Source organism: Labrus mixtus, chromosome 23, assembly GCF_963584025.1.
Source record: "Labrus mixtus chromosome 23, fLabMix1.1, whole genome shotgun sequence".
NCBI classification, from domain to species: Eukaryota; Metazoa; Chordata; class Actinopteri; order Labriformes; family Labridae; genus Labrus; species Labrus mixtus.
In genome coordinates this window covers 5,590,475-5,604,156 of record NC_083634.1, presented here as the reverse complement: position 1 = coordinate 5,604,156, position 13,682 = coordinate 5,590,475, and the positions used below count along the sequence as shown (strand labels likewise).

General features: G+C 43.2%; 1 protein-coding gene across 10 annotated transcripts in view; it reads right to left on the bottom strand.

Moving 5' to 3' along the window:
- The window catches only part of ablim2 (actin binding LIM protein family, member 2), an 85,320-nt gene that overhangs the window by 17,813 nt on the left and 53,825 nt on the right, over positions 1-13,682 (bottom strand). For 3 of the 10 annotated variants that reach the window (XM_061031366.1, XM_061031365.1, XM_061031372.1), the window contains exons 7-14: positions 8,399-8,486; positions 7,090-7,148; positions 6,735-6,776; positions 5,507-5,584; positions 5,244-5,387; positions 3,721-3,753; positions 2,361-2,478; positions 1,490-1,774 (exon numbers count right to left, since the gene is read on the bottom strand). In XM_061031366.1, the coding sequence (XP_060887349.1) occupies positions 1,490-1,774; positions 2,361-2,478; positions 3,721-3,753; positions 5,244-5,387; positions 5,507-5,584; positions 6,735-6,776; positions 7,090-7,148; positions 8,399-8,486 (847 nt within the window). Of the gene's footprint in view, positions 1-772; positions 845-1,489; positions 1,775-2,360; positions 2,479-3,720; positions 3,754-5,243; positions 5,388-5,506; positions 5,585-6,734; positions 6,777-7,089; positions 7,149-8,398; positions 8,487-13,682 lie in introns of all 10 variants that reach the window. The other 7 variants (XM_061031375.1, XM_061031374.1, XM_061031368.1 and 4 more) reach the window with 7 other exon arrangements.

Here is a 13,682-nt window from a genome sequence, read left to right as displayed (position 1 = left end):
CAGTTAAGAACCACTGCTCTAGAAAACAAAACCACCTTTTTTTAGAGGCAAAGATTCCCTTTATACAACCAGCCTAATTTTGTGATTGCCTCGCGGTTCCTGCCCTGAAGGACCATACTTGCATACTCTGAAAAATTATCTTGTACAGTACGAACTAAAGCCTATATAGTATCCCTGTATAAGATTGATTTGGATTGGAGGTCAACAATTAGGTTTATCTCAAGGCCTAGGAGTTCTTCTTTTTCCAGTGAATGCATTTGCTGATGATGTAGTAATTTGTTCTTACTAGATGTGCCTTCCTTGTCAGTCATTAAAACACAAAGCCTGTTCTCCAGGTTGACATCAAGGTGAGAAGTAAGTTAACACCAAAGGGATCAAGTCTGACACATTACAATGAACAAAGGATCATTCAGGAAAAAACACCGGGGTTAGATTAGATTAAAAAAGCAGGCAAACGATGAGACCACAATCTGAAAATACAAGCACATAAATTAAATCACAATTAAACTTCCTCTGAAAGATCACGTTGAATATATTGAGGTCACACTCAGGTCTAAATCAAGTTAAACCATGCACCACAACAACCACGACGTCCACAGACACAAGTGAACAGGGCAAGCAGAATGGGGAACTCTGAGTGGTCCTAAGATCGTACCTTGATGCACCCCATGAAACAGCACCACGATACCGGACAACAACATCACAAAACCTGCTAACCATTCCACTAGGGGGGAGGGGAAACACAGAGAAGAGAAAGGCCACTGGTGTTTACCGTTAGGAGGAGGTAAACTGAGATGCAGGGAGGTCCTAGATTTGGGGTCAGGTAAGGGGTCCTGTTTGAAGCCTAAGGAAGGGAATTGAAGGGACGGGGATAGGATGAAGCAAAGGGAGGGAGTTGGATAAGCCTTTCTGAAAGGGGTCATAGCATTCTTTGGGAACGTGTACAATACTGGTTTGTGATGTTGATTTCAAGGAGTATCGTTGATAGCATTAGTAGTTTCATGGCTTTGGTTCAAGAATTAAAGAAAATCTTAATGAGGGGACAAACAGTGACAACAGACCCCAACGCAGTGCACACCAAGTCAGACATATACGTTTCCTATTGGACTTATTGTTCCAAGATGAAGCTGGAGACTGTGAAACTCAAAGTGTGAGTTTCCAGCACAGGATTAATTTGGTGCTAAAACACACCCCATGCCAAGGCAAGTCAAGTCAATTGTTGTATCACAGCACTCCATTCTTTTGGACCAAAAACCTCAGTCAAATACCGATCCGGCAACTTGCTGCTGTTCAGGAAACATTTAAACAACAATTTTCTTATTTTAATCTTCAAATCAAGGGTTAACTTGTTTCTGTTCTACCTGGGAAACCCCACTTTTTGCGACAGCTTTTTTTGGTAATTCTTGTAGTTGTTGCTAACAGCAATGATCCCAGCAAGTCGTCTGTTCTCTGTATTTGACCAGCTGTTGGTCTCGGCGTGCTCTGATACCTCTGAAGTAGGGGATGTAGTTGTGCTGCTGCAGCATGGCCAGGGTGGTGGGGTTTAGGTGATAAGACAAGCCCGCACTGCCACCTGGTGGTAGAGGCGAGTGCTTGCCACTACCACCACCACCGCATCCTTCAGCCCCACCAGAATAGTACGGAGGGACAGATGATGAGTCCCTAGCCCAGGTGGAGGGGTACTTAATAGCACCCAAGAGATTTGGAGTCAAAGGGAGAGAACTGGTGTCACGGGCCTGGCTGCTGTATCTACCACTGAGGTAGACATCTGGGCCTGAATGTCCAATCAGATCACAGGAAACATGTTAAGTCGAGGATCAAATTCTGAAGACACGTAGTTTCTTTAAGGTTAAGATTTTGTTTCCAGGGAATATCAAGGGGTGCAAATCTGCAGATTGTTTAAAAAGGGTTTAAATGCAAATAATCAACTGGAAATGTAGGATAATGTTTTCATTATAAATTGGTTTAACAAAGATTCAAAGAAGCCCAATTACCCTGTACAAATAGTGAAATGGAAACATTCATGATATAATCCACTTCATGGCAAGAATCCTGAGATGGAGTCATATTTCAGTTTGAAAAAGAACCCTGCTTTTGCCTACTTTAGGAGCTACAGCCGGGAAGTATTTCAGGTAGTCCTACAGTATGTTGAGTATGTACACCAGACAAATTCTTATCTCAACAAACAAGAAGTTTAAAATCAATAGTGACGTTTGTAACATGTATTTCCAGCTAAATACTCTACGCAAGCAACCAGGTTTTCTTTTAGAGGGATACATGAAAGAGGTAAGACAATGGGTATAAAGGTGTCAATATTTGTAAGTGGGCTTTTTGATACACGTGTGATTGAGGCGTGATACCTGGTCGGCTGTAGTTCTGGGGCGAACGTGACGGGGTGTAACGTCCGTAACCCCCCATGGAGCTGTTGGAGCTGGGGCTGGAGGGCCTCCGCTGACGGGGCGACTTCTCACCGTCACCCTGGACACACAAACACATAGCACAAAAAAGTTTTAACACACTCCATCATCATCGTCATAGTAACAGACAGACGCGGGCATAACGTCTTCTCTGATTTTCTGATCAATCTTGTTGCAAAAACGAATAATCTCACAAACATTATAGGTGATGTTAGATAACACGGATGCAGGGAATTACATTAAAGAGGACATATTATCCCCCTTCTCCACCTTTTCAAATAGTCCTCTGTGGTCTAAATGAAACATCTGTGCTGTGCTTTGGTCAAAATATAACATGAATCAAACACCAGAGGAGGTTTGTGACCCTGTATAAACCAGCTCTCTCAGAACGCTCCGTTTTGGTTTGTGTGTCTCTTTAAATGCAATGACCCCCCCTGAGTTTTCCCAGTAGACATCACTCCTCTGTAGCAAGAATAAAAATGGCGGACCTGCACGAAAGTTTTGCTCTAGGCTGGGGGTGGAGTCCATGGGTGGAGATACCAGAGGAGGTAAGGGGATTTTTTTTAACCAGAATCCTACTTTGATGTCACAAGGAGAGCAAATAACGGAGCATTTTTCTCTGTGTTGTAAGACTTATGCAGACCACAAACAAAGCACTGGATGGGTTTATTTCACATTTTGTGGGTCAGTATACCCAAATATATGTTCACAAACACTGTAAAGGTGGATTTTTCATAGTATGTCCCCTTTAAAACACATGAGCCAAAGAAATGTTTAAGTTTGTTTTCCAACAGGGCCATGTACAGATATATATATTTATATTCATTGAAGCTTTTTGTTTGAATTGTTGTACTTGGTTTTTTTGTACTTTGTATTTTCGTATCTACATTGCTCCTGAATTTGCAGAATGTTTCTCGTGCATTTTTTGCTGGGAAATTTTTACCATCAGTTGCATGAAGCCGACATCTGATAAAAATGTTTCTCAGTGTCGTTTCCCTTTAGTTGTGATTATATTATCGCCCTAGTCAGGAGATACTTGGCTGAATAAATATTCCAAAAGAGGAACTAAATGTTTGAGAATAACTGAGCTAGTGACCCATGTGGAGGTTGTTGCCGATCTTGAGCAAGAAGTGTCAAACACACAACACTTTTAAACAAGTCTTTGTAAGGACATCAATAAAACTCCTTTGTGCTAATACACACACACACACACACACACACACACACAATAACACACACACAGAAAAGCACAGATGGAGGGTGTTTGAAATCCACAGTGACACACCATGCTTCACATTATTACCTCAGTGGGAGTAGGAGAAATCAGCTGGGGGGACTGCAAACGAAGAGGGGGAGAAAGCTTATGATTAGGATGAACTCATATGAGAGCTTATATGAGTCAACCATCCAACCACCAGGGTGATCCTGAAACGTCTGTGAGTCATGACGACGTCCACTGTGAGGACGTTCCTGATGGATGGATGAGCTGAATGAAGTGGATCCAAAGTAAACTCACACACTCAAAAGAGAGAGATGAGGCAGTGACTGCACCACACAGGAATGGAGCAAACATGGTGATGGAGCAAACATGGTGATGAGGAATGACTGTGATTGATTTCACCGTCAGGGTGAGGGACAGTGATGGAGGGTGAGCATGGTGGGAAAAAAAAAAGAGGAAGACTCCAACAGGACGTCTACTCAGTCTGAGGTTTAATTTGTGTGAGAAAAACCATGAAACCTTAAATTCAAATCAAATCATCTGTTCATAGATCACATCTTAATGACTGATGCTTTCACATCTTCCAGCAGATTAAAAAAAACACCTTGATGACCAAACCAGCTGCTACTTTTAAATGATCCTCTCTGTGATAATGCTGCACAAACTAAAGTTTTTTGATGTTCAGACAAAAAGATTTCATTCATTGCAACAAACTTTTTTCATATATCATTTGTCCTGTCCATGTGAAAAAGGTTTTATAGAGTTTATCAAGACAGTTAAAGGAAGGATGTGGATGAAGTCTCTCCTGTGTAAATGTGTCTCTGAGTCCTGACTGTCTACAATGAGAAGCTCGAGTCCCGCTGGCTGTGTTGTTGTCAGAGCCGTGTTTACATGGACGGGACGGCCGGCTCCTCCCCTTGAGTATAAAAGCTGTGTGAAGCTACGAGCTAACTAAAGAGCGCTAACATTAGCATGCTAACACAACAATGCAGGACACGGCTGATTGCAGCTCGAGCAGAGGACCATTTTGTCCGCCTCTTGAACTTAATGGTGTTATTTATGGTGCGTTCTAATTGATAACTCCTCCGTGCAAACAATAGTGGAGGGGGGTTGGAGGTGTGTCTCTGGAGGAGAGCGGAGGCTTCAGTATGGAGGAGGCGTGGCCTAACAGCAGTTCATTTTGGTTTCATGCTGGTGCTCAAGGGCGACACCTACTGGATCAAAAAGTCACACATTCACGTTCAGGAGCACGTTAAGCCTCCTGATCCAGGACCTGCTCATCCACCCAAACAGCTTCTAAAGATCTGTCAGGTCTGCCTGTGGTCGCTAACTCACATTTTGTTACTACAAACGAACCGCACCAGAGTCCAGGAAAAAAACAGACAGAGACCCACTTTTTCAAGCAGTCTCTGTTTGTTTGTTTGGTCAACACCAGGGTTTGATTGACAGCTTTCCAACCAGCTCAAACGAACCGTACTAACTAACTCGAGTTAATTTGAACTGACTCTGACGGGTTAAGTCAGAATATGTTTGTAGTTACTTTATATAACAATGTAATAGTTGAGTTTAGAGAGAATAACTAAAAGACTGGAGCAGGTGCGGTGTACCTCTCCGTAGTGCCTCTCCTCAGACGGGTAGCTGACGTACGGAGAGTAGGACAGCATGTCAGGTCTGTCGATGTTGTAGATGGCCTTGGTCTTTGGAAGAGCTGCCAGGTCCTTGTAGTCCAGCATCTCCTCTCCAAGCTTGGCCTGAAGTCAGAGAGAAGAGTAGAACAATGAATCCATTACAAGGGGGGGGGGGGGGGGGGGGGGGGGAACTACTGCTACTGCTGCCCCCCTGGTGGTGTGTAGAGGTGGTGCAGTCTTACATAGATGACTCTGCTGGGGGAGCCCGAGGCGCTGGAGGCTGGGACTGAAGTGATGCTCTCGGATGAAGTCCTGGTCACCTGAAACACACACAACACAGTCACACACACACAATCATGAGTAACTATGAAGGAGGACATCAGAGAGAGCGTTCAGATATATAGAAGCTCTTCTACTTTTTATGAATGATCTCCTCAACAAGTTTTAACCATAGACTGTTTATAAACATGGACAGAGTCTGAGTGAGTCACCCATCTGTTACTGAATAAGGCTTTGGAAGCCCGTTGATGGCGCTCGCCATGCTGAAAATGCTGTCTCAACCTAACTTTCAGGGAACCAAGACATAAACTGATAAGACCAAAATCACTTCTTGTTCCAGGCTGTAAAAATGTTCAATTCTGAGAGTTTGTTAAAGTGAAATGAGACATTCAAAGCAGGGTCCTTCTTTTACATCACTGAGACTACAGGGAGACACTGAGGACGACTATGTACGGTGAGCCTAAAGGGACAAAATAGCACAAGATTTATCGCCATTAGAAAAAAGAATGCAATAATTTTGGACCTTATTTCAGCGCGATTAACTAGATAATGCTGACAGCTCTAATCTTAACAGCAAGTATCAAACAGACGCACGATGGTGCATTAGTGAAGCTGCTGGACGGCCGTCATCAGGACCAATCACAGTCATTATTATAGTAAAGCGCACAAGTTGAACACAGAGAAGAGACATATTACCCCTTCAGAGACGTAAGGTGTCGATGTCAACTCTTCTTATAAAGTTACGTTCAGACCAAACGTTTGAATGCAGGATCATTTTTGTGGAGGATTTATTCTCCCATTCCAAAAAGGAGGATTTGATTTAATGACACTGTAAAAAGTGACGCCAAATTTGGTCTGAACATGTGTTTAAAGTTTGACATTTATCATCTGAAACGACACTCAGCCATGTCCTCTCTGTTTCTCAAGCTGTGTGATTGTTATTCTCTACAGCTGCAGATTTTTAAAACACATCATTCGTCTCAAGTTGCACGTCAAAGCGTCCTTCACATGCACCAACTGATGATACACGTCATCAGTCACTGACCAATCCAAACTCTCTCTACTGCTGCTGCTGCTGCATCTAAAGCGTTAATAGTAGTATGGTGTGAGCGGCTATGATCAACCCCATGCAGCAGATGGTTGTCAGGAGGTTTGCAGGGGGGGTTGCAGGGGACGTTCAGGAGCACCAACCTGCTGCTCAGGGACGTCATTGAGCTGTATCCGGACCTGCTTCTGGGGAGGAGACGGGTTATGATGAGGAATGAGGAGGGAGACTGAGGTCGGGTGGATACTGGATGTAAAGCTGCAGGGCTGATGATGCATTGTTAAAGCTTGCTTTAAATGTCCATTAAACCCCGCCTTCATCTTAGCCCGGTTGATTAAGAAACCTGTAATACATGAGTTTTCCCCAAATGATACCCCATCACTCTGGGGTCTGATTTAAATCTATTTGTGCTCTCACTGTAAGATATGTCACACTTTATCCTCTTTAACATCTTCTCTCTGTTTTTAAACAGATTTCCACTCGAAGGTCGGCCCCACCCACCTTGCTCTTCTCCTCCTGTTTGGCTGCTTGTCTGCATGGAGGATGCCAGATAGAAGATCCTGAAGACATGGAGACAAAAAAAACAGGAGGGGTCTGAGATTGTTTGTTTACTAGCAGTTTTCGTTTCTGCTGAGAGTCACACTGGTGAGCTAACCGATCCAAACTGGAATATCTCATTGAAGTCAATCCAATGGGGTCAATCATGAGGTAAACGTATGTTGGAGTAATCCCGGGATGAGTCTGTAGAGGGCGCTAAACATGTTGATACAGAGGGAAAAAAACTGACATTACAGCATTGGACATTGCCTCGCCCGCCATCTCAAGTATCTTGACGTCTTTTTGGCGTCATGGTTTGGCGTCATGTTTTGCCTCCTGAGACCCCCGACCCGACAGGGAAAACTCCACACTACGAGGGAACTGTGTGAATAACAACTTTCAGGGGAGGCTGTCCTAAGATTTTAAGACATTTTCAGGAGTGGGTGTGTGAAAGCAGCTTTAGCCTGTAAATGATGCTAATACACTCTGCTGCTCCAGCCTGCTGCGTTAGCTCGTATTTTCTTTTATCAGACGTTGTGCAGAGTGATGGATTTAAACAACACACTGATTTGAAAACAAATGTTCATTACAGATTTGCATTAAACTGCTGACATCTGCAGAAGGTGCGCTAACAGAACTTCCCTCTAAATGATGCCTATGGTTTCACAACGCTAATCACTCAATCCAGTGACGAGCAGCCGTTCAATTAGAACGCCAACAAACGCTGCGTCAAAGCGCCAGCTGCTGCTCGGTGCTGCAGCAGCAGTAAATAATATCTCTCCGAGTGTGGCGGAGTGACTCAGGCACAAGTGTTCATGATTCATTCACCGAAGCTGCACAGCCAGTTCATTAGGAATAAAAGGATCCACAATGCATCAGGGTTTGTGGCGCAGGAGGCGTTAAGGCGGGGCTTGAGGGGGTAATAACAGGGGGATGAAAGAGTTAAGAGAAGAAGGGAGCAATAGAGGTTTTTTATCTCTGGTGCTTCTTATCATCCAACAATAGAAAGTGATGTGTTTGAGGAACTCATCTGTCATGGTCAGGCAGACACAGCTGCAGTTCTTTGCTTTAAATCTGCAGGTACACTTTAGAGGGGTCAACACACCAAGAATCAGGCAGATTCGGGGTCCGATTTCCCCTTCTTCTGACAAAAGTAAGCAAAGTCTCAATTTGTTTCTATGATTCTTAACTTTATCTCGTCAGGTTTGGCTGCGGTGTGAGGTGTGTGAAGAGCGATCCGATCTGCTCGGAGGACCCCAAAATCAGCCCTTACCTTGCAGGTACATTTCCTCTCCCTCTGCAAACATCTGCTCACAGCGGGCGCAGCGGGCGCACGTCGGGTGGTAGTGCTTCTCTCCGGCCTGGTGAGCAGGAAACACAAACTGGTTACCACTTCGTCACAATTGTTGTTAATATGGTCTCTTAATTGGAATTGATCACGCTATTCATTACTGCATTACAATAAAGTTGTCAGGAGACACAGCAGGAAAGTAAAGAGGTATAATTTAGTACTAGTGTGTTCATTCTAATGGAGATAAACCCTTTAATACATACAGAATAAAAAAAAGATGTGCAGAGGATATTAAAGAAACAAGGAAACACTTAAAGTACATTTCCCAGCTGAGCGCCCCGAGACATTAAGGCGAGAAAAATGTTTCATCTGACCACTCAGAGTTCATCACACTGAAGGGAAATCAGCAACACTCAGTCATTAAGCTCAACACTCCAACCACAAAATGATTCAAACACATAAATGATGCATGTCTGTTTGTCTGAAGCTTTACATCATAGTTTATTTAAAATGCTGCAGCAGCAGCAGGAGCAACACGTCCCGGGAGTGTTGCTAAGCTAACAGTAATTCAGTCCAATTAGCATTGAAGTGCCACCAGTTACAGAGAAGACAGAAGAGGTTGTGTTTGACGTTTTATCCACAAGGTGGAGCACTTGTGTTGAGTATGAGGCCCGCCTGCTGACAGCGTGGACCTCAGACACACACACCACATTTACATCAGATGGACCAGATGCATAGTTTGAGTGTTTTAGCACACATGCTAATTGTCAACACTTGTCCACATGAGGCTTTGAGAGAAACTTTCAAAGTTGACACAAGATACATATTCAAAGCTAGCCCTTAGGGGACATGCATGAAACTGTTTTTTGACTGCCATTTTCTTTGTTTTCTCAAGATCTCCGCCTTTATTTCTCGTTATCTCAGGATACTAACGCTGTTTTTTTCCTGTGATAAGTTTATTCGGCCGTTTTTGCAAGACCTCGAGAAATGTCTGCGTAGGTTCTCAGTCATCCAGGTCATGGTCAATTTGAAGCTTGATTCAAAGGCAACTAGACCAGTTGAAGATCTTGAAACAATCTTCAACCAGTTGCCTTTGGATCAAGCTTCAAATCTCGAGAAATTCACTCAGTATATCTCGGAGAAAAGTGAGTTCAGTAAAATGTCCTGATGAATGTCCGCTAAGGGCTTCTGTACAAAAAACAGCATCAGCAAAAAAGAAATGATTCCTTCAACCTGAATTCAATCTGTGCAAAACTGAACCTTAAAACTGCCTCTACACACTGAAAGAATTTGTCTGCATTGGCTGACCTTCATCACAACCTTCTGTGGTTAGCATGAAGTTTCTCTCACAGTTTGAGAGATAGAAGCTAACAGTGCTTGAGTAAGAAGCCGCAGTGCCGTGTTCAGGGAGCTGCCGTCATGCTTTAGATGGATGTGTCTGTGAAAGTTCTTTGAGGATAAAGTGTGGATTGTTTCATGGCTTTAGAAACCACAGAGGTAGAGGGATTTACAGTGAAGGTCGAAATGGGACCAGGGATTGAAGATGATCCAGGTCATAAAATGTAGCTGCTTGTTGTTTTCTGTATTCTTGCTCTTCTCTTGGTTTGGGTCCATTTTTTCTTGGACGAATGGGACAAGAATGGGTCCATCTCCTCATCTTTACTGTCCAAGTTTTAGTTAGCCAGCTTTACTTTAGGATAAGTCTGTATTTTATTTGTTTCTGTCTTCTGGTGGTTAGAGGGAGTGATGTTGAGTGTGACAGCTTATTGCATGGCTGACCCAGCACGGCCGACCCGGACTTAGTTTGCGCTTCATATTTCGAGAAATAATTTGAGGGTTCAATTAATTGAAGCTTCTGGGCTAATTGTTTAAACCATGTGGCATCCATTGCCCCCACTCTGATCCTTACTGGGATCTTTCATAAGGGAAACCATAACGACCTTCTTTATTTAAATACCATTAAGCTTGCTCAGAGGGGATTTTATCAACACAAGTGCCGCTTTTCTGTCTTGTATTTTGTTTTGACAACCAAAAGCATGGCTGGAATCTAGCTAAATCTCACTCTGCAGGCAGATAGACTTGCTTTTAGAGAATGTGGGATTTATGGACTCAATAATAAACTAGATGGATTCTTTCTGCGATGAAGTCGTTCTTTTTCTCTTCTTGCAAAACAGCCATCTGGAGTCTGCTGATCTCTGCCTCCCAGAGGCATCCCGTGTTGCTTTAACAGCGGCCTGATTACGTACAACTCCTCGGGGGTCTCTGCACTTTGCTGCGTCATCTCGATATGGAACCATAACAGAAAAAAACAGGACGTTGACACCCTGTTTCTTCTTAAACACCCTGCTTGATTTTTCTCTGGAAAGAATCAAGAGCAGATGGAGAGAGAGAGAGGAAACAACCCGAGACGTGTAGAAGGGACCAAACATTAGCTCCAAGAGAAAAAAGAAAGTCAGGTGCCTCAAACTGGCAGCGTGTTTCAGACGCCATGCCAAAAGCTCATACCTGACCCGAAGTGAAACAGATAAAAAGACAGAGACATGGAGAAATAGGAAGTTGACTTAGAAACACAGAAGCCAAAAGATAAAAGGCCGGAACTGGATTGAGATTCAAACATGGAAAGCTTGAGAGGGGCTGGAAAGAAGATAGCACCGCAATCAAATCCTTCCTTTGTCAGAATCCAAGGCTGTGAGAGGGGGGGAAATTATCATATTCAATGTCCTGTACGAACGATAAGTCAGGGAAGAGGAGGGGCGGGCTTCAAGAAGATGATTGGATGTTTTTCGGGAATTGGGTTGAGGTTTGCAGCTCAGACTCCCACTGAGTTTTAGAAACAGAGGTAGTTAAAAAAAAATCAGAGAAATGAAGACGGTCGAGTTGTGAAAGGGCAGGTGAGGTTGCAAAGAGCTGCATAGCCTTTTTTGACCTCCATCTGCATTCTTCTAATTATCCTCTAATGCCCCGACCATCCCCTCATCTCATAGTTGCAAAAAAAAAAAAAAAACAGCCACGTGAGGGGGGAGATATATTTACAAGATTGGAACGGAGTTTGGTTCACCATGCATTTATCAAGAGAAAAAGTGAAGCCTTACAATGTCTTTCTTGGAGACAACTGTGCCAACGTTAAACTCTGATTGGAACATTTTCACATGTATGACACATGCCTGTGACCCCACCTTCCAACAGAGGACACAACAGAAATTAAATCTACAGCTTAAGCAGATCATGTCCTGAATATGCTCAAACTCAATGCTCAGTTTGCTAATCTGCTGTATGTGTGGCACCTCGATGATGTTTTATAGAGTGCTGAGTCATTCCTAACAATGTTGTTGAGCCACAGTTTGTCAATTACACTCGAACAAAGAAATACATTTCCTGTTATAAGTACAAAAAGTGAAGCTGATGCTCAAACTGAAGAGTGACGTATGATTTTATTCAGGGTTCAAAGTTGTATGTTGTCCTTGCACACTGTTGTGATGACAGCTTCAAATGGAGTGTTTCTCCGGGCTTTTTGTCCTTGGTTTCTAAACCCTGTTAACTCAGATCTGAAGGAAGCTTGGAGGGCATGGGGCGGGGGCATTGATAGTTTTACACCTCTAGCACGGCTAACCCAAGGACAAGATTAACCACCCAGGTCAACAGGGACCTCATATCATTATATTTGTCTAGGAGCAATATAGCTAAATCACCCTGGGAGTCAACATAACTTTTTGTTACACATCATACCTCTTATCATACACAAAACTTTACATCTGAGCAGAGAACAATTATTTGTGGCGTTCCCCAAGGCTCCATCCTGGGGCCTCTTCAGTTTAACATCTACATGCTCCCACTGGCTCAGGTTATAGAAAACATCAAAATAAGTTATCATAACTACGCAGATAAAACATAGCTATACATTTCAATGCTTCCTAGGCGACCATGGACCCATAGAAGCACTGGGAAGAAGCATTGAACAAATCAATGACTGGATACGCTGTTGGTTGTCAGCAGAGGGCCTGACAACCAACAGCACCCACTCACACTATTTGAGTGACAAGTGGTTCCTGTAAAGAGCGATAAATAAACACCACAGTGACGAGAGGAGATAAAGGCGCACATTACATTTCAGCCGCCACTACCGCTGCCAGCTCTTGTTATTGACTCGATACGTCCCCACAAAACCGACGCTTTGATCTCAACCAAATGTCATGACATTTTGAACGCTCGGTCTCTCTGTCACGGTTTCAAAGTGCAGCACAGCACAGGTGGAGTGTCTGTGAATGGTGCCTAAACTAATACACTGTGACAGCTCTGTGAGCTGGCATTTGATTTAATAATGAAAAGGATGCCAGGGCTCTTGGTCATTATTTATAGCTCATGACACAATCTCTCAGAAGATTTACATTACAGAAGGTTTGTTACAATGCTGCTTTTATTAGTTTGCATGCAATATATTCTTTTATATCATGCAACACTGAATGAGATTTTTTTTTTGTAATTTGAAACGTGGGCCCAAAAATGTGACCATCAGAGGTCAACATGACTAACAGGAAGCAAATATTTCTGGACTTGCGTCAGCTGTGAAACAGCAACATCAACTTAATGCAACTCTGAAAATAACTCGTACTTCAATCCCCTCAGCTTGCGCATGAAGAAATCATCCCCAGTTAATGATTGAAGCAGCATGTCCATGTGTTCAGAGTTTCATTGGCTACAAGAAACGTTAGTTATTGACACAGTTGGGTGTAATTGGCCGGGTATAGATACATCAGAAAAAGGACGGGCACCTTCTTTAAACTCAGGCTCTCATTGCTTATTATAAGATATTTACATGTTTGATGAACTGCAAATCATTCTTGTCCTATTCTTGATCTGTTTTTTTTTAAAGCATGGGGAATTATGTTAATGAAAATGTGCATAACTTTATATTAAAAAAACAAACATCTTGACTTGCCCTTTCACTAACCTCTCGTCTAATCCCTCCTTCTTTTGTATTCAGAAATGAGGTCATGAAAGGAGAGCAGAAGTCGGTAAAACTCGCCTGAAGCAAACAAACACAAGACCGCTCGGCCCCTCCCTACTCTGTACACACACAGGACCAAAACACAAACACACACCTTACAGCTACAGGGGGCTTTTAGTCCTGCTTCACTGAATTTCTACTGAAACTACGGGACAAAATATTCAGGTATACACCCGATGACCTGATGTGAACCTGGAGGAATGGAAGGGAAACATCCGATTTCCATCGAGCTGTTCCGCACACTGTGGAACCCGATAGGTG